Source organism: Mixophyes fleayi, chromosome 8, assembly GCF_038048845.1.
Source record: "Mixophyes fleayi isolate aMixFle1 chromosome 8, aMixFle1.hap1, whole genome shotgun sequence".
In the NCBI taxonomy this organism is placed as follows: Eukaryota; Metazoa; Chordata; class Amphibia; order Anura; family Limnodynastidae; genus Mixophyes; species Mixophyes fleayi.
Window position 1 is genome coordinate 80,026,640 of NC_134409.1, and position 22,213 is coordinate 80,048,852.

General features: G+C 41.3%; 1 protein-coding gene across 5 annotated transcripts in view; it reads right to left on the reverse strand.

The window, feature by feature from the left end:
- Positions 1-22,213, reverse strand: part of MRTFA (myocardin related transcription factor A) — a 202,012-nt gene that overhangs the window by 51,953 nt on the left and 127,846 nt on the right. For 4 of the 5 annotated variants that reach the window (XM_075182796.1, XM_075182794.1, XM_075182798.1 and 1 more), the window contains one exon: positions 13,559-13,693. The exons of the other annotated variant lie outside the window; for it this stretch is intronic. In XM_075182796.1, the coding sequence (XP_075038897.1) occupies positions 13,559-13,693 (135 nt within the window). The remainder of the gene's footprint in view (positions 1-13,558; positions 13,694-22,213) is intronic. 5 annotated transcript variants of the gene reach the window in all.

A 22,213-nucleotide genomic window follows, 5' to 3' on the forward strand; every position in this document is an offset into this window, starting at 1 on the left:
AATTTAGCTGTTAGAGAGCGAGAGACAGCAGAGAAAACAATATGAAAAAGAACAGGCATAAAAGTTATACTTGTAAATTATTAAACCAAAATAAAATAACTTGACAAGTGGGAGAACTATAATATAATTTCCACTAGCCCACTTTGCAGTCAGCAATACAATAATATATATTTAAATAAATCAGATACTTAGCCCAAACAGGGGAGAAGTCCAACAGCAGTGCCTGGTGTCTGCTCCCTCTGATCTGTGTCCTTTCCCGGACTTATATTTTGCGCCAAAAAGGCTGGGCTAATCCAACTTTCCATGGAGAGCAGGGGAGCTCTATATCATAGCTCCCCCCCCCCTCTGATAATGCTGTCTCTCTGAAGTGCTTTTCCTGCCCCATTAGCGGGGAGGAGAAGAAAACAAATAGTATATGGCAGAGTAGTGGAGGTCTCCGCAGCGGATTTTCACCCCGATGCCCCGTCCTATGTATGAAGGGGGATCTTGGTATGTCCCCCTTCCGTTTCCTCTCCTCCGCGGCAATATTTTTTAAAATGGCCGCCGGCATTCTTTTCATTCCGATAACCGGCCCTCCATGCCTAAACTCAGTGCCGGTTATCGGTGAGGCCCAAAGAGTGACAGCGGTCCGGAGAGACAGCTAGTCACTTTGTATTCAAGCACCTTAATTTGCTCTGCCAGTGAGAGCCTCTGGCTCTCAGCTGACAGAGCAGTGCCTGCGCTGCTGTTCTGTGAGTATGCTCTCTATAATAGAACACACTCCCAGGTCTGCCCAAGATATTCTCCTACAAAATAAACAAGAAAATAAAATAAAATCTAGCAGCAACTAAAACAGTGCCTAACTCCTTGGGCACCTAGAAAAAACTGAGGAGGAAGAGGCGGGGATATGTAGAGGGGAGGGGGGGGGTCTGTCAGCAATGCTAGAAATTAACTAGCTAGGTGCCAACTCCCATGCTCCCCTTCACACCCCATGGTAAGCAGTGTCCCCCAGACTGGATGAAAGAGAAAATGGAAATGGAAACAAGCAATGTACCTGAAAGGCGCTAATTCGTCCCAATAAGAAAGTGGAGTTTTCATATGGATGTATATAAAATTGTTGCATGTAGGGCTAAATAGCTCAAAACATGCATAAAAACAAAAGCATACATACGGTAATAAAATCACAATTAGTGAAAGATAAAGATAAAAGGAGAGGCCCCCATAGGGATAGATCTTTAATCCTTGTGCATAAGAAGGAAAATGGAATCCTCTTCAGTGAAATAACAACACAACCAGGTCCCTTACGAATGCTGCTTAGGCATGTAGCAAGAAGTAGTAATCCCCTCTAGGACATGGTAACACTCCGATTCCTCCAACACTCCAAGTATTATATAACAAAGAAGAAAAAGTGGATATAGTGCAACACAAAAAAGAGATATGAATGCTCGTACCAGAAGTAGATGTTTCAAGTGCATATCGGAGAGGGTGCAGATGAAATGTCTGGATACGTCCTCCTCCAATAGGGCAACACTGCTGAGAGCAAAAGGTAGATGAACAGCCCGGGCTGTTCATCAGAGTGTTACCATGTCCTAGAGGGGATTATTACTTCTTGCTACATGCCTAATATCAGAGATATTCCGTAAGCAGCATTCTTAAGGGACCTGGTGGTGTTTTTATTTCACTGAAGAGGATTCCATTTTCCTTCTTAGGCTCGAGGATTAAAGATCTATCCCTTTGGGGGACTCTCCTTTTATCTTTATCTTTCACTAATTGTGACTTTATTACCCTATGTATTCTTTTGTTTTTATGCATGTTTTGAGCTATTTAGCGATACACGCAACAATTTTATATACATCCATATGAAAACTCCACTTTCTTTTTTTTTTCATTAATATTTTTATTGAACATTTTCAAAGATATATGGGGTACAGAAAAAAAAAGGGGAAGAGAGAGATACAAAGGAAAACACATAGGGGGTCCCAGCGCAGGGGGAGAGGAATCACTCGATTAAAATAAGGCACATTATATAAACAATGTACATTTAACATTTACTGATGAAAGAGAAAGAGAAAAGAATATGATACAGCTAGACATATCAACCTTCATTTTGACGACTCGAAGATGTTTCTACCATGGAAGGGGTATCAGGGGGTTGGAGCTGATCGAGAGGCTGGGGGGATTCTGTGAGGGACGCTGGAGAATGAGCTACTGGGAAGTCGGGAGTATCTTGAGGAGTCCCAGGGCCATCTGTGATGTATTCATGCCTAAGCTTCCTAAGCAAAAGTTACACACCCGCACAATATACATTACCACCCCCCCCCCCCCCACTGATCAACCACACATAGTCCATTATAGCGCCTTATTCAAACACTATTAACGCATCACAGCACATAAAATAGAGGCCATCACAATACATACTGCCTCTATAATTAGCTCTAGCCATATAAGAGCTCCTTAAACCCCCCCCCCCCCCCAGTCATAATATTAGTCACACCCCTCACAGGAGGTACCTATCTCCCACAATATACAGTGCAAATAGGGCTGTAAACAGGGCAAAGAGCTTTAGACTTACACTGGCAAAAGAGCTATAAACCACTTCAAGTCCCAAAAGTATATTGACGGTACCAGCCCATTCTGTGTTCTCCACACGCCATATCTGCCCCCCCCCCCACACCCTCCCCTCTCTCTCTCCCCCCCTCTCTCTCTTTTCTCTCCTCTTCCCTCTTCTCTCTCCACAGGTTGCGCCATGGCAAAAACGGCAAAAACAAAAAGACAAACAACGAGATCGGCAAACGGAACATCCGAAGAATCCGTAACGGCAGCACCAATCCCTAACAAACCCCTGTCAAGCGCAGACGTCCAAGGTAAGCTCACCAACAAGAGCCCCTACCACCTGGTTGAGAAGTTTGACCTGCATCTCTGTATGGTTAATGCATTTGGACATACGATAAGAAGTTACATAAATTCTTTCCCATGGTTGCTCAGTGAGCCTTAAATTCACATCCATTTTCCACTGGGTTTGTGCAGGAGTTTTAGTTGGGGGGATCAGAGAGTACATGTAGTGATACCAAAATGTTATTCCACCTCTACTACTACTACACTTCGTCAGTCTATCTATAACAGATGATGGAAGCGAAGAGAGAGAGTAGGGGGTCCTAGAGACAGTTCTGACCCAGTGTCTGATTTGCAAGTATCTATATGTTTCTGAGGATGGCAAGCTAAATCGATCTTGGAGTTGAAAAAAGGAAAGAAAAAGGTCTTGGGCAAACAAATCTGATACTGAAGAAATCCCTCTGGCTTTCCAAACAGCAGGGTTTAGATCTGGGATGAGTTGACCCACTGCCTGGAGAGAGAGATTACGAGATGGGAGTACAAAGTTGGCATGCAGCCAAATGATTCTATCCCAATTCTTAGTTAGGGAAGAGAGCTGCAAAAAGACTGGAGTGAAATTAGTTTCAAATATAGTGGACAAGGTAGGGGGAATATGTATACCCAGATACGGTAAAGAATCCTTTACCCAGACAAACGGAATTTCTTTTTCAAAAACGATAGTGAGGATTGCGGTATATTAATAGGTAAGGCCTCAGATTTAGTAATATTTAATTTATATAGTGAGGCCGAACTATAGTCATTTAGGATGCGTTTCAAGGCTGGCAATGAGGTCTTCGGACTGGTAACCGATATATCATCCGCAAATAAGCATAGTTTGTGTGTATAGGAGTGAAAAGTAATGCCTGGGAAATGGGAAGCCTGTCTAATTGTATGCGCTAGAGGTTCTATAGCCATGACAAACATCAGGGGGGAAAGGGGAAAACTCCACTTTCTTATTGGGATGAATTAGCGCCTTTCAGGTACATTGCTTGTTTCCACTTTTTGGAACCAGCTCTTTGGACCTGGCGTAACCCCACTGAACAGTGGACCTGATCCATCCGGCTAGTCTGTTTAGATGCCCTGCTTCTGTGTGTCAAAGAACCAGCAGGGAATCAGTCCTCTGAACTCTCAAAGTCCTATCCAGGCAAGTCCTAAGTACTGTGACCACATCCAGGAGAGTCAGACACTCCTGATCACCTGAAGAACCTAACCCCCTTAAAGAGGGAATTACTATCTCCTGATTAAGAAGGAAACTGGACACCACCTTAGGATGGCATGACGGAGATGTGCACAAAACTTCCATTTCATTGTTAAAACTCAAGAAAGGAGACATACAAGACAGGGACCCAATTCATAAATCTGTCTAGCTGAAGAAAGAACTAGAAGGAAAGTAATTTTCAAGTCAAATGTTTCAATTCAAATTTTGTCCAAAAGTTCAAATTGAGGAAATTGTAGAGTAAAAAGAACCAAGTTAATAACCCATGGCACTGTACGAGGAAGAAAGGGAGGCTGGATGTGTAAAACACCCTGCAAGGAAGACTGGACCCCAGGGATCAGTACCAACTTCTTCTGAAAATAATTGAAGCAAAGACCTGTACCGTAAGGGAACTAAGCTTAAGGTCACCTTCATGGAGAAAAGACGCAAAAGAGTAAAGGAAGCAAGGATTCTTCTGCTTTCACATCACAACATAAGTCTTCCACAGATTATTATACTATTGTGCAAATACTGGCTTTCAACATAGTCTTAATAGCTCCTTTGGACTAACCTTTGGCTCTCAAAATCCTTGCTTCAACATGCAATTAAAGCCAGTTGACAAAGATCGTGGGTGATGGAATGGACCCTGCAACAAAAGATCTTCCCTCAGAGGAAGTTTACATGATGCACCTGTCGGCTTACCAGGCCCTTCAAAGCCAATCTGGAGCCAGGAGGATAACCAGAACTCCATCCTGGTTGGCCTTCTTGTAAGGAGGCAGAGAGCATAAGAACTGGATGGAAGCGTTAGACCAACTCAAAGTTCCAAGTGACAATTATGGCATCAACTAGTGTTGCCAGCATATTCCTGGTTCTGGAGCAGAATGTGAACACCTTGTTGTTGTACCCAGAAGTCCATCATTTCCACCTCTGACTGACCCCATCTCTGCACCAGTAGACCAATTACCACCAGATATAGAAACCACATTCACAGGAGAATAGAGTACTTGCTCAGGAAATCTGCATCCCAATTATCCAACCCTGGAATGTACAACAGAGATCTCTGGCAGAAAGTAGTCCGCCCATGTCCAGATTCAGAAAGATTACCTCATTGCAAGGGAGCTCTTTCTTCATCATAGATTTTTATATTACACAGCCATGGCGTTGTACGATTGAAAATGGATGGGCTCGACTTTCGAGACCGACTGGGCCCATCAAAGTGATTATCCATACTCTTAGTTCCAAAACACTGATAGGGAGATTCTCTTTGCCCTTGAACCAAAGACCCAGCAATCAAAGCTACATCATCACCGCCCACTGTTCCAAAGGACTGGCATTCATCGTGACAACGGTTCAGTCAAGGATGGAAAATGGGCAGCCCAAGTCACCTGTCAACCACCACTGGCAAAAGAGGTGCATCTCCAGGAACAGTAATATGAGCTGAGAATCCAACCAAAAGCTGGACAGAGACCACCTCCTCAAGATATTCAGCTGAAGCATCCAAAATTCACCAGTGCAATTCCAGTACCTGAGCCATCCTGTGCAGGTGAACCTGCAGCAAGGGGGGCCGACTCGGCCTTAAGAAGATTGACCAGGTTAGGCATATTGGTGATTATTTGAGATCTCAACAGAGCTGTTATAACTGCCATGACCTTTGTAAAAACTTGGGGTGCAGTGTTCAGAACGAACAGAAGGGCTCTGAACTGAAGGAGTTAAATTTTGAGTAGGCAGTGATGCCCCGTCCAGATCATAATATGAATATGTATCCTTGATTTCTATGGCTGCTAAAAAATTGGTGCCCTTCATGTTATTGATAAAAGATCTGAGAGACTATCTTTAAACTGTCCACTTGAAGCTTGATGTTCAAGATCTGCCAAACTCCCTTTTCTGGCTTTTGGACCAGAAAAAGCTTTTCCCAAACATGCCAATGGAAGACAGCAACACCGGATAAATGAGAGGTCTCCATCTATAGTCTGCCGCCTTCCTCGTAGAGTGAGATATTCACACAGTAGTGGGGTGCCCCCAGGACTTGAGCTCAGACTAGTAATTATCTATTGCAGATGCCAGGTAGTAAAAGGTGTATGGAGACTTGTGGAGCTAGCAAACTGAGTAGGAACATAAAGGTGTAGACAAAAGATAACAGGAGGGAATGCAATAGACGAGGAAGGCAGGATAAACAGAGACAAGTCAAGGTCAGGGGAAGGGGGCAGCGAACAAGGTCCAGTAAGCAAAACAAAAGGGTTAAAGGAGGCAACAAACAAAAGAAGCACTAGGAAAAAACAGAAATTCAGGCGACAGGTAGTCAATCAATATGGGTTCAGCAAACAGCATGCAAAGGAGGTGCAGGCACAATGCAATAACCGGAAGTAATATTGATAATCAATAAACACAAATGGAAGTTGAATTAAAGCTGGTTATAGAATAGTAGTAGGACTCATAAGAGTTAACAAGCTACAGCGCATATATTGACAAATTAAGGGTTTTTTTGCTTCTTGGAGAGTGTTGCTCAAGGTGTATGAGTAAACATGTCTAAAATATGTTATATAGCGGAACTTTTCTAAAATGAAATGTGCTCTCCATTGTTCATGATGGGAAACGGGGAAGTTGTGGTACTGTAAGTCTACACCAGATAAAATGTGGCAAAGTCTACTTGGATTTATGCCTGTATCTGGAGGGATGTGGGGTGATGTTGATTGGTCCTGTCATGTGGACTGATATTATTGGTTAAAGTCTTATATGATGTTCTATCTACGTATTAGTTTGCGATTTCAGGGAATAAAATGCTTGCAAAGTTAATATGTAATCACCATTGTTCTGATTGAATTGAATGGTATGTACAGGTACTCCTCACTTAACGACCGAGTTCCGTTCCTACGACTAGGTCGTTAAGCGAATTGGTCACTAAGTGAGTACAGTACTGTTATATGCACCTACATGTATTGTAATCATTTTTATTGATTCTGAATGAAGAAATAGACTAAAGAAAACTGTATTTTGTTAGTTTGCTTTACATTACATAACACTGCATAACAGAAAATAAACATGTGTACAGTAAAGCTCTACAAACAGCAGCAATTATAACAATGAGGACCCAGGGAGAACCTGGTTGTAACTCAAGAGTGGTCATTAAATGGGTAGGTTGTTAAGTGAGGAGTTACCTGTATTGCGCATACAAGAATAAACCGAGCATATACTGAAGAGACTTCGTCTTTGAATTATTCCTGAAAACTTTCATATCATTTTGGAGATCCCACCGAAATCCTAACTCCATAATACCTGACCCGCCGCAATAAGGAGGATCGGGCTTTGAATACTTGAAGCAACGGTGTACAAACGTAAGACATTTTCTTACTCTGTTTCAAGTGCTTAATTGATGGTCTCCTGCTGTTGTTTAAGGCTTTATGGTAGGTTTACTTTAGAACATAGTCAGGAAGAGGGAAAGAAATTATCAAATGGGGCACTCAAATGGACAAAGAATTGATGTTATGGTAAATAAATTCTAAATTCTCTTAAATACTCCTTTATTGGTTATATTTAAAACATTCTAATAGCGAAATATAAAAGGTGAATAGTAGATCACTGATTGAAAATAAAACGGAAAAAAATGGACAATAATAATTGTCCAACCGTGATACTACTTCATTGACTACTGAACTTTCTTTATTCCCATAAATACATATCATAGGATTTGTTCCAGTAGTTATACATTTCCCTGGTTATTTTATTTTGTAACCGTGCCTTGCTATTGACCTCTAATAATTAGAAAGTATAATGGCACTTCTCTCCTTGCTTATTTATAAGACCTGTGCCATTTATGTGATACAGCAGAAATTAGTAGGATTAATAAGCCGGCTAGTCTAAGTATCTTGAAGCCCAGATATTATTAAACTATGAGCCCTATAATAGTTATAAAGATGAGCCCTGCAGGATATATAAGTGTATAATACAACTCCCGGAGGGGCTAAACCTCCAACCATTTTAGAAAGATGTTATTCCACTAAAAGCACTAGGTGGCCTTCATTATCAAGCAGCATTCACGTAAAATCGTACTGATAAAGTCTTGAATACCCCTCATGCGGGCGTGATCAATATCACGTGTTCCCTATTAATATATCAGGGCTGAGAATGTAACATACTCTAAATGCCTGAGAAACATTATCGGTAATTGCAGTGTAGTTCTTATGTGCTGTTTCCACATTTCCTGCTCAAATAATAAAGGAAAGGTTTATTTAATAACCAGTATACAAGTTAATTCCTTATAAGCGGCACTAATTTAGAAAAAATCCGTATGAGGCTACAGTCATGTTAGTAATTCATACGGCGCTATCAAGGTCCTATGCGGATCTATACAGGCTGCATCGGAGGAATGTACATTGATAACTTCCTGGAGAGGTAGCACAGGCTATCTAAGTAAAACTACATGAGGAGAATCGGGTTTAAGGAGTAGTAAACGCGGCGTCTGCCGACGCGCGTTTCGCTAGAAGCTTTCACTAGGCAAGCCGATGGTACGGCTTGATTGGATATTTATAGGGGGGAGCCCTCCCCTATTATGACGTCATCGTTGGTAACGTTGTAGCAACCTAACAGTTGCCACACCTCCCGCCGGAAAAGTGGTAATCTATATTGACGGACAAAGGGATTGCTTTGATATTGAACTTGTAAACAGACTTTGGAAAACATCTGGCATATGGATTAAAAAGAATACCGCAAATCTACCTACGTCATAAATAATGGGGACTCTGGAGGAGATTGCAATATCGGTAAGTATAAACAGTGTAGAGATTCTATAAATCGAGATGACAGATGGAATAGTCATTGTATAGCATGTCCAAAGGTATCAATTATTCTTAACTGTTTGGAGCAAGAGGCTGAAGACGGATGAATTATAAGGGGAAACCATTTTAATGAGCATATAAATTTAATAACTAACGAACACTATAATAGATGGTGAATGTGGTTTGATATTATTCTAAATATTGACAGCTCTAATAATATACCCACAATCTCAGAAATTACAAATGTATGATCAATCAAATCAATTTAAAATGGAAATAATCATGGCATCCACCAAAATCCACTAAGGATTTAACATAAATCGGTCCAAAGGGATCAATGAATATAAAAAATAATATAAAACAAATTACCCCAAAATTTTTTTTATTTAATTGAACTAACTGGATTATTCTAAATTACCGGTAGTGATAAATAAAGATCAAACTAGGACCTTTATCCTAGGTTGATTTTGCCGTGTTAAATCATACCAGGGAAGCATGATAAAAAGTGAATAATGGGACAATAACAAAATAAAGTGAATGGAATTAATAAAGTGAAACCTCCAGAGGTGTAAAGGAGAAAAAGTGAAACCATTCAGACCTTAAGGGCTGAAACAAAATGAAGTGTGAAATAAAACTATGAAATATTAGGAATGACGGTCAATTTAGACCGATAGTGATAATATAAAGTGAGATTAGAAAATTGAACTAGAACATATATTGCCTTATGTCAACAATCCCTTCAGTAAATCGATCTTAAAATAAAATGTACTTAATTGCTAGTCTCATTGACCATACAGGTCAATATCAGAGGACCCTATGTTAATCCTCCAACTGTAGTAATTATGTTAATTACAAGGGGTATATATTAATTTAAAAAGGCTGAAAAATTACTATGGTCATTCAGACCATTGAGAGTCATACTGCTCATAAAAAATATTTGCATAGTTTCTCTCCGTAATAATTCATTTTGTAGGTCCCCTACCCTGAGGCCCAAATTGACTTGTTCCATTGCAAATGCTGATAAGACACTAGAATCACTCTGATGGCACTTCAAAAAATGTTTTGCCACTACTGTCAATTGCTTAAAAAGGGCCCTATCATTGGTGGCTCTTTTTATATTACCAATGTGCTCCAAAACTCGTGAAGTGTCTACTTGTCATGCCTACATATTTCAAATTGCACGGGCACGAAATGCAATAGATGACATTTATAGAATTACAATTCAAGTACTTAGGAATTTTGTATACTTTTCCAAACCCGTCTTTATACTCTTTGACCTGGCTCATATTAGGACAGGCTTTACATGAGCCACACTTGAAAAAACCACTGGGAATGTTCGAAATCTTTTTCCTAGGAGTCAAAAAACTGTGTACAAGATGATCTCTGAGATTTTTTGACCGTCTCCATGTTATGGAAATTCTTTGCTCTAATGTCTGATTAAGATCCTCATCCAATTGTAGAATGTGCCAATGTCTTTGTAAAATTTGTTTTACAGCCCTCCATGCTGAGCAAAAAGTGCCCACCATTCTCAATTTTGAGTTGTTTGAATCCACATTTCTTCTATCCGTATTGGAATGGATTAAGATTTCTCTATTCAATTTGGACACCTTATTTTCAGAACTTTTGATGGTACAACGATCATATCCTCTTCTTATTAATCTGTTTTTCAATTTGTTCGATCTTTGTTTATACGTTGATTCATCCAAACAATTTCTCTTATTTCTTAACAGTTCAGCTTTCGGTATTCCTGTGATAACTGGCGGATAGTGGTAACTGGATGGTAGCTGTTTTTTTCCTATACATGTCTGTATGTAGGCTACCATCTTCAGTCTTGAAGATGGTTAAGTCTAAGAAATTAATTGATGAATCATGTATTTCTGATGTCAATCTTAAATTAAGCTTATTTTCATTCAGGGATTTCGTAAACTCATGAAATAGTCTATCATCACCATCCCACAATAAGAGCACATCATCTATGTACCTTAACCACATTAATATATGGTCAGTATATTTCGCATTCTGTGGGTGGAAGACTACTTCTTTCTCCCACCAGCCCAGTTATAAATTAGCATAGGTGGGAGCACAAGCCGTCCCCATCGCAGTTCCCCTTATCTGCAAGAAGAAATGTTCTTCAAACACAAAGTAGTTTTTAGTTAGGACGAACTGAAGCAGAGTGACAAGAAAATCCGAAAAATCAGTATTTCTTTCCATACTCAAAAAATATTTAACTGCATGGATTCCGTTTGCATGTACTATGTTGGCATAAAGTGACTCGATGTCATAGGACGCAAGTTTAATGGTGGGATTGATAATGATGTTGTTCAATTTAGCCTCATTATCTCATGGCTGGGCAGGATCATAGCTGTCAAAATGAATATTCTCCCCAAGTGGCTATACCTTTTCCAAACCCTACCGGTAGCTGTCCCTGCTTCTTTCCTTGCCAACACCCAAAAGGCCCTCACCCGTTTTATCTGGAATCATAGACCCCCAAGAATCTCAGCCAAAATCCTAAAGCAACAAATCCCTGGAGGTGGCAGAGGCCTCCCCAACCTTAAACTATATTATCTGGCTTCCCATTTCTCACAAATCGTAGCCACATACACCCCCTCAGGTTCCATATCATGGCTTGACATAAAGTCGGCCTACCTAACCCTTCCTGAGCTCACCCATCTTTGGGGTTTGTTACCTCTGAGCCGTCCCCCTGCTGTTAAACTGCTCACCTTCATTAAATTTGATACTATGCTCTGGGACTCCCACTCCTCCAAACTAAAACTCTCAACTGCGATTTCCCCTTTAACCCCCATCTGGCACAATCCGATGTTTCCTCCTGGTTCTGCCACCACGATACACCGCAGGTGGACTTGTGCAGGTTTAAAATACCCAGTAGATTTCTCCAAACAAGGCCGATGACTTTCGCTTGCAGATCTCCATCTCCAATCCCCATTCCAAACCCTCATTCCCTTTGAATTTTTCCAAATTAACCACTTTTTATGATCCCTCCCACCAACATATGTTATTAGAGATTTTACTCCCTTTGAGTCTCTTTGTAGGAGTCGCCTCTTGGACAAGGGCAAGATTTCTCAAATATATGGTATCCTTCTCACTTCGGCCCTTCCATCCCCAAACCCTCATGAGGAAGAATGGGAAAAGGACCCCCTGGATGAGGAGGCCTGGGAAGACATGAGACTGGGGATAGCTAATAGCTCAATATCAACCAAACTGAAGGAAATTTCTTACAAAATCTATTACCGCTGGTATTACACCCCTACAAGACTCCATAGAATGTTTCCTTCTTCCTCACCCTATTGTTGGTGTGGCTGTGGCCATAGGGGCACAATGCTTCATATTTGGTGGACTTGCCCGATGATCACCTCCTTCTGAGACTCGGTCCATAGGTTCCTAAACACCCTATTTGATGGCCCCCATCCCGAAAGATCCCTAGGTTTTTCTTTTGTGTTACCCTCCCCAAGACTTGGACAAATTCTCCAAGAAACTAACTGCGCACATTCTGACAGCAGCCAAATCACTTATACTTAACTGGAAAAATGTTAATTTATGGGACTATAAATGGTAATGGCCAAAAATAGTTGCACCATTGCAGTTTTTTTCAAATAATGCACCATTCCTTCCACAAAATTGTTGAATATGTTGATACCAAAATATTTTTCATTTGTTTGGTCTGCAGTGGAATAAAATACAAAAAGCAGATATAGTTATATGTCGTAGCTTATTCCACACAGAAATCCTTAAATGGGCCACACAAAATTATTGGCACATTTTAAAAATAATTACATTTAAAGCAGGTGATTATTCTTCACTTTGGAAGAAATCTCACCTGTGGTGAGTTGCACGTACCTGTAAAATAAAAGTCACTATAGCTTGAAAAGAAAAAAAGGGCTCATTCGCCTGTCTTGTGACACTGTGTACTGCAATCAGCATGGACTATCTTGGGAGTCAGACAGAAGATTGTAGCCAAGTAGGACAATCTCAAGGCTACAAATCAATGTCCAGAGAGGCCTACGACACTATAGCCAGCAACCCTGGACGTGGGCGCAAAAGGAAACTTGATCTGAAAGAGGGTTATTTGGTATGAGGCCAAAGAGCGTCCCTCTGCTTAGAAACACATATGCAAGACTGACTGGAGGCTTCTTTTCATGCTCTAATTTAAAAGTATATTCAATATTAAAATCAGAAACAAAAACAAAAGGTTATGTAATATTTACAGAGAAAGAATTGTGGAAACAAAATACTGTTAAATTCAACTTATGTTTAGAGGAAACTGTGATTGACATGAAGAAAGCATAAAGAGTGCCTATATTTTCGGCTTATATGTAACAGTTCTTTCACAATTCTAAGCCTATAAGTGATAAGTCTGCAAAAAGAAAACCCAAGTGACATTATGTGCTACATATATCTTTGACCCACAAGTCTTCTATTTACATTTCTCATTTTCATTACATGATTTTTTCAGACATCCTACAGAGTCAAAATAGCTGTAAAAGTGTAGTATCATTTAGAAATATGGAAGTATGTTGTGACCAGCTTCTAAAAAATATTCTTATTAACTGAAATGTAAGGAATGGCAAGGCAGTACTCATTACTTCCCTTAAACTACAGTTATATGGTTGATCAAAGTTTAGTTCCATTTTAATCTAGTTTCAGTACATCAGAAAATTACATTTATCTTTAATGTTTTATTGAGACAAGTATGATTTTCTCAGATACCAGATCTGCACCTTACTTTTATGAAAGACGGAAAAGATTTGCTAGTTGGAGCAGAGAGGCCATTGCTGATGTTCAAAGTCGTGGTCTGAGAGAGCTCAGGAGTATGCGATTTCCCTGTATGGTCTGACCCAAGTTGCACCCATGTAAAAGTCTACAAATAAAGAAGACATTGTCTATATAAAAGGACAACTATATACAAAAAATACATTGCTTATAGCTTGAAATGATCCAACATGTTTGATACTGTATTTAACATTTGCCATGCATACAAGTAACCTATTCTTGGTTATAATCCCTTTCTGCAGTGACTTACAATAAGGCGACAGACGAGTTCATTGTGTATGGGAAAACATCCTTCCCATGATCACAACATCCTCTAAAATATTTCAGTTCTAAAAAGCTCCTAAAACTTTTAATTATGAATAATATTAGTATTTTGTTAATACTGGACATATTACAAAATTTAATTTTCTGTGATTCTTCAAAATAAATTTGACAACACTAAAACCCCATGATGTATTCTAATATTATCATTTTAGTGTACACAGTATCATTATTATTATCTTTGACTTATAATGCGCCACAAAGGGTCCGCAGCGCCGTACATTACATATACAGAAAACAGAACCAAGACAAAAGATGATACACAAATATATACAAACACAGGTGACAGGGTAAAGCAAATCAGATTATGCCTGACAGATAGTGAAAGGGATAGTAGAAATCAGAAAGAAGGTCGAAGATTAATAAAACAGGGAAAACAGGGCTAGCGAAGCAGGCCAAGAGTTACAGAGGGTGAAGGAACAGTAGAAGGAGCACACAAGGAAAGAGCGCCCTGCTCATGAGAGCCAACAACCTAAAGGGAGGGGGAGACACATAAAGGGTGGTACTAACTAGGGGAGAGAGCCAGGACAAGAAAGCTAGGAGGACTGATAGACTTGAATAAAGAAATGAGTCTTAAGGGCACGCTTGAAGCCTTTGAGAGTAAAGTATGAGTCAGGGAATAAGAAGCAGAAAGGACAGCAGAGATAGCAGATGGGTGGGTTTAGAAAAAACAGGTGAAACAGTAACATCAGGCACGATTGGAAGGCAATAGTATAAAACAAGGCATAATACAAGGTGCACTGAGCTGGTTATACAAATCCACAGGACAAGAGGGAGCCAATTCAAAGTTCAAGCTAAGTGGAGTAACAGTGTGGATTAAAAGTGGGAATCCAAGCAGCATAAGAGGAATCACCAAGTGATAATACTGCATAATCATTATTTATAGTTTAATTTCTGTTTATAAGTTCATCTCCATGGTAAATTACTAGACCTCTGCATTTTCTTGCCACACAGACTATTACATGGTCCTTAGGCACATAAAACATAGTACAAGGTATATATTATCATTGTAGATTTGTAAGGCGCCACAGTGCCGTTAGTAAAGAAAACTGGACATACATAAAACAGAGACACACAAGACAAAATACAGACATGAAAACAAAGGGTATGAAGGACCCTGCTCATTAGAGAGCTTACACTCTAAGTGGTATAGAGATTATATACACACACACACACAGACATTATAATATATTTTTTTTTATAGTTCTGGGCCTAACTAGATATCCAAGTACATTTTCTGTTTTTTTGCTTTACACAGAAAGATGATCATTTTAGCCTTTAATGGTGACTTAGTTGGTTATATATTCAGTGTTCTCCATGTTCTCCACTATCGCATGTATTTTAAATAGTGTAAAAGCTAAATAAGAATTAAACATGTACAGGTGCATGACATGAACATAATCAAACTATTCAAACTTTAGGCAAAGGAAAACAGGCAATCAGCACCACATCCAAACAAAAAAACAATACAATTAGTCTTAGGCATCTATATCTCTTCTAATTGTCTAAGGATACAGAGGCTGCTCAAAGTTTGGGCAATAACAGGAGTGAGGATTCACGAAGCGACACACATAGCAGGAGGAAACAGGCAGTTGTAGTTTTTCCTTAGGTACCAAGGGGCCCAGACAAGGTCAAATTTGTGCTGGCTTAGTGGTTAGCACTTCTGCTAACTGGGGTAATGAGTTTGATTCCCGACCATGGTCTTATCTGAGTGGAGTTTGTATGTTCTCCCCATACGCGAGGATTTCCTCCGGGTGCTCCTGTTTCCTCCCACACTCCAAAAACATACTGGTAGGATAATTGGCTGCTATTACATTGCCCTTAGTCTCTGTGTATATGTGTATGTTAGGGGATTTAGATTGTAAGCTCCAATGGGGCAGGGAATGAGCTCTCTGCACAGCGCTGCAGAATTAGTGGTGCTATATAAATAAATAGATGATGAGGATGAGATAGCAGCTAAGATTCTCCATGCTAGACATAACTTTTTAAGAGCCACACATTTTTTTGTTGTTGAAATAATTCATTGTTTTGTGGGGTTTTTTATGCCTCGCTGCCAAGCCGCTGCCTGCCTGGACTGACCACAGTATGGTCAAACTGTTGGTTAACGCTCACACAGTGCCTATCATAATAGTACAAAGAATGGTTTTGTCCTAGTATAATAGGATTCTGTTGGACTCCAAAACCGGATGGCAAGTAAAAACATGCAGGTGGAACACCTGAGAAATAGGTCCTAGGGAAAATCTTGCATATTTTTATGACATCTACAGACCTGTCTTGTATCCTGTTAAAAGGCTCAATTCTCCTCATGCGTTTCTGTAGCTTTGAATAATTACCCATGCTGTTCCTTCAAATTCCCCAATTTAATTTAGGCCTAGCATTGCATTTGCAATCATAATGATAGTAATAAGATTTTCAAAGTGACATGGCAATTAAATATGGCAATTAGACAAGGCACAGAACAATCAACACGGCTACATTTCAATAAGACCACTATGTCCACCCATCTCCATATCCCATTTCATCTTAAACACCCCATATGCTTGTCCCCCTCCCCCCTTCACACAGAGGCACACTGATCTTTTCACATACTATATCTGTTCTCTCCGCAACCTCACTCTGTATGCTGTGTATACACAATACTGTCCCTGAGGAAGCGCCAGTGTTACAGGGATAAAATGCGTTGGGTTGTATATATGGACACCTACTGACTGCATCTTCGTGCATTCTCTACTGATGGGAATTCTACTCTAAGCACTATTCGAAATTGCCCACTTGTCGAGACGCAGGAGTAAGATTCCAATCTACAGCAAACAGCTCTCCATTCACTGCGCATTGCGCAAACATTCAACTCGCTCTCCGACAACATTCTGCTGACGAAACTTTCATTCATTGCGCATAAACGAACTTTCGCATTGACCGGGTCAGATAATCAATTCTCCAGCACAAGACTCCCCTCCCACTATGTGGAGGTAAAGAAGGACTCGATAGCAATGGAGGACTACGAATACAAGGACCTACAGAAATCCTTCAGAACGTGAGTTATGATACCATTATATATCAATCTCTATTAAGCTCCATAGGATTTGCAGCATTTGTGAAGATGTTTACTTGATCATTATGGACATGCTTACTATAGGATTCATTCAATTTCCAGATCTGCTTCTTATCCACTAAACATATGCTGCATATAATTGTGATTCTTTTCATCACCTAGAAGATTTATCTGTAGAGATGGACATTTGAGATATAAAGGTTTGTCATCTATAGTTGGCAGACTCATTATCTAAAAGGTTCTGACATTTGGATCTATTTTTGGACTGCATGGACTGATTCTGAACTATTTGCTTGCCTTGGCTCTTCTTGCTTTTTGAGTATTATGCTTTGATAATAGCAGGGGTGGATCCAGGGGTGGGCAATACCCCCCCCCCCCAGAACACTGCTGCTACCTTTTCTGTAGAGCGAAATCACTGCCGACAGGACGCACTGTCCGGGCAGTCCCGTCCCTGCCCCACGCCACGGACTGGCGTTCTTTCACTCACAGTCACTGCTGGCGCTGAGCTGGCACCGATGACGTGGCAGACTAGGAGGAGGGAGTCACCAGCCTTCTCATTCACGTTGGGCAGGCAGCAGCAGGCAGGCAGGCATCTGTCACTATAAAACTCCATCCCTGATTGGAGGAGGCACTCCAGGAAGTAAGGCTGTGACCAATAAGAAGGGAGGAAGGAAAAAACAGGGCAATTCATTTTAGTGAGCCAATAAAAGTTTAGTCTGTCTGGTGGGAGGCGGGATTAACTTTGGATGACAGGTAAGTCGACCAATGAATACACAGTATAGCACTGTCTGGGTGGGGAAATGGGTGCTGTGTACACAGGAAGTAAAAAGGAACTGTGCGTTCCACCTCCACATGTATTACACTCGTCCTTCCTGCAGTGCACATTGCACTCTTGCATCCAGAGATTGACTAGCGTGCCAGAGGGACCAGCCAGCCAGCCAGAGGGACCAGCGAGCCTGCCATAGTAAGTGGAGTGTGTAGCCCCTCATAGCTTTGTCCATTTAGTATGGTATCTCTGGGGTGGCTTGTCACAGAGAGAGAACTGTAAATTATGGTGCGTTACTGATCTCTTTAGAAAGGGGGGCGAGCAGAGAGTGGATTATGAAGTTTGAGCTGTAGGTGATTTTCTGTGTTTCTGTCCTCAATAGCAGCTGCAGCCCCAGTGCGTTTATTTAATTGTACCATTTAAAATTGAAATCGTTTGATTGGGGCACTCTAGGATATTATAGTTAACAAAACTTAAATCTTTATTCTTTGTCATACAATATAAAAAAAATCTTGATTCGCAAATGATAGCGAAATATAAAATAGTGACCTAAAGTAGCGACAGTGCATACAGTGTATATAAAATGCTATATATATATATATATATATATATATATATATATATATATATATATATATATATATATATATATATATATATATATATATATATATTTAGGGCAGCACGTGGCTAGCGCTTCTGCATCATAAAACTGGGGACATGAGTTCAATTCCCAACCATGACCTTATCTGTATGGAGTTTATATAGTGTCTCTCTGTGCGTGTGTGTGTGTTTTAGGGAATTTAGACTGTAAGCTCCAATAGGACAGGGACTGATGTGAGTGAGTTCTTTGTACAGCGCTGCGGAATCAGTGGTGCTATATAAATAAATGGTGATGATGATGATGGTCTGGATAGCCGTCTGTCTTTTCAGGCGCATTGGTCCTTCTCTCCGTTCGTCCAGACACGTCTGTCCTTTCAGACACGTCCGTCCACCTACCCGTACATTCATTGTAGTAATCCTAATCCACTTCTCCATTTTTTTTCTGCCATAAGATTACAAGCCAAGAAATGAAGCGCAGCCAATAAACCATGGATTTATTCGTAGCAAAGAAGAGAAGAGTAGAAGATGAAAACCTCTTTGAGGTGGAAAAAGATAGTGAATTAGTTGAATATCCTGAAGATTGTGTGAATATCATTCAAGCATGGGACAGGATGCAAAAGAATGATCGCGGAAACTACATTGAATCCATTTCTACTATCAATGATCATTTGAAATGTGAGCTTCTGGAGAGACCATGGAAACCTTCACTTAGATTCAAGCTACCATTTTCAACTCATAATAAGAAAGTTAAGGAGGAAAAAAGGTTTCTAAATCAATCTCACCTAGACAGTTTTCTGTGGTTGATATACTTAGATGCTAAAAAAGGAGTCTTCTGCAACTATTGTGCCCTGTTTGTGCGAGCCTTCCAGTGCTGCAGTAACAAACACGTTCCTCTTCATAAGCTTGTAAAGAAGCCCCTGACTGTTTTTGCAAAGCTGCTAGGCAAAGATGGAGATCTGTGCACTCATGAGAAGCAGCAATACCACAGGAATTCTGTGCAAGCAGCTAAAGACTTTCTGAATACCTATCATGCACCAGAGAGGAATATTATGAACATGATTAGTTCACAGCGTCTACAGCAGATCCAAGAGAACAAACAAGGATTGAAGCCTATAGTCGAAACCATTCTGTTCCTTGGCAGACAAAATATTCCTCTACAAGGGCATAGGGATGACGGAGAGCTATGTAAAGCAGCTGACAAAGAACCGCTGATGAATGAAGGAAATTTTAGAGAGTAGCTGCGGTTTAAAGTTAACAGTGGGGATACTGCTCTTGCAAATCACCTGGAGAACACACGTTCAAATGCAACATATATCAGCAAAAATACACAAAACCAGCTGATTGAATGCTGTGCGGAAGAAATTAGGAGAGTCATTTTGGAGCGTGTCAAGGAGGCTAAATATTACTGTGTTATATTTGATGAAACAACAGATAGTTCCCATAGTTCTCAGTTGAGTCTCTGCTTGAGCTATGTATACAAGAACCAAAGACATGAAGATTTCATTGCGTTTGAAAATGTTCATGAGGCTTGTTTTAAGGATTCACCACCATCTTTTAAGCCTAAAGTGAGTGGCAAAGTTTTGGGGCAGCTAGTGATGAGGCAAATTAAAAATTTTAATTTAGATTTGATGAACTATGTTGGGATAGGTACAGATGGCTGTTCCGTGATGATATCGGAGCAGTTAGGTGCTGTTGCAGAGATACAAAAGGAGGCCAAGTATGCCACTAGATGCCCTTGCTTTAATCATACCCTAAACTTGTCCATTATTATTATTATTATTAATTTTTATTTATAAGGCGCCACAAGGCGTCCGCAGCGCCGTACAGAGACAAACAAATTACAATACAATGGGAGACAGCACAGTACAGTAAACAGTAAGCACAGCAACTCAGTAAGCTCAATGCACAGCTAGAGAGGGCGGGGAAGGGAGAGGGAGGATCCGCAAATGACGGGGCCCAAGAAAGAGGGCGCGGAAGACAGGGAGACCCCCAGGGGGGAGGAGGGAGTGAGAGTGGACGTAGGGTGGAGGACCCTCGAGGAGGAGGGCTAAGTAGCTGGAGAGCAGAGTTGGAAGTGGTGGAAACAGGAGGAGATGGCCCTGCTCAGAGGAGTGTATAATCTAAGGGGAGTGGTGGACAGACAGAGAGACGCAGGGGAGAGAGGGAGAGTAGGGGGATGGAGGCAGTAGATAAGGTAGGAAGTTAAGTGGGAGACAGAAAGGCTTTAAGAAAAAGGTGGGTTTTTGGGGCCCGTTTGAAACTGGACAGATTAGGGGAAGTTCTGATGGAGGGAGGGAGCTTGTTCCAGTGGAGGGAGGCAGCGCGGGCAAAGTCTTGGATACGCGCATGGGAGGAGGCTATAAGGGGGGAAGAGAGGTGACGGTCAGAGGCAGAACGGAGAGGGCGGGATGGAGCATGAATAGAGAGGAGGGTGGAGATGTAGGGCGCAGTGGAGTTGGCGAGCGCCTTGTAGGTGAGTGTGAGGAGCTTAAAGAGGACTCTGAAGGGGAATGGGAGCCAGTGAAGGGCTAGGTAGAGGGGGGGAGACAGAAGAGGAGCGGCGAGAAAGGGAAATAAGCCTAGCGGCAGCGTTAACAACAGATCGAAGGGGATCGAGATGAGAGTGGGGGAGGCCAGTGAGGAGGAGGTTGCAGTAGTCCAGGCGGGAGATGATCAGAGAGTGGACAAGGCATTTGATGGCATCTTGGGAGAGGAAGGGCTGGATCCGAGCGATGTTAGGCAGCTGGAAGCGGCAGAATTTAGCAAGAGAGGATGTGGGGGCCAAAGGAGAGAGAGGAGTCGAGGATGACACCAAGGCAGCAAAGTCGGGGGAAAGAGGAGATAGAGGTGTTGTCGACGGTGATGGAGAGGTCAGAAGGGGATGAGGTATGAGAGGGAGGAAAAACTATGAGCTCAGTTTTGGCAAGGTTAAGTTTGAGGAATCGAGAGGACATCCAGGAGGAGATGGCAGAGAGGCAGGCGGACACCCAAGAAAGGAGGGAGGGAGAGAGATCAGGAGAGGAGAGGTATAGTTGAGTTTCGTCAGCGTAAAGGTGGTAGCTGAAGCCGAAGGAGCTGATGAGTTCACCCAGGGAGGTGTATAGAGAGAAGAGTAAGGGTCCCAGAACAGAGCCCTGAGGGACCCCAACTGGAAGGGTGGACGGGGGGGAGAGAGACCCAGAGGTGGTGACAGAGAAGGATCAGTGAGTAAGGTAAGAGGTGAACCAGGACAGGACTGGGCCGGAGAGGCCGAAAGACTGGAGGGGTGGTCAACGGTGTTGAAGGCTGCAGAGAGGTCAAGGAGGATGAGAAGGGAGAAGTGACCCCTGGCTTTAGCAAGGAGGAGGTCATTGGTGACTTTAGTCCATGTCCAAGACGTCAAAAGTTCAGAGTATACGCAACTGTATCGGCATCATCAAGCAAGCTGTGTGTTTCTTTAATGCTCCAGCTAAGCGGAACCATGTTCTTTTGAATGTTGTAAATGCGCAATTAAAGGGTATGTGCGAAAAACGCTGGGTGGAAAAAAGTGAATGCTTAATTCAGTTTTTTGACCAAATAGAGAAAATTGTTCAAGCACTTGAATATATATCTCAAAGGACAGAAGCAGCATCATCCTTCAAAGCCCAGACCTTGCTAAGCGCCCTACAAAACATTGAGTTGTAGTGGCATTACACTGCCAACTCGCGATATTTACATTGTGTTTACCGCTTAGCAGGCTGTTCCAGAAGAAAACTGTAGACTTGACTGGTGCTGCTACCCCTGTCACTGATCTTCTGTCAGTTTTTAATAAAGTGTGATAACTGCAAAGAAGAGTTTTCAAGTATATTTTCAAAATCATCACGTTTTGTCAAAGCTAGATGTTGCAA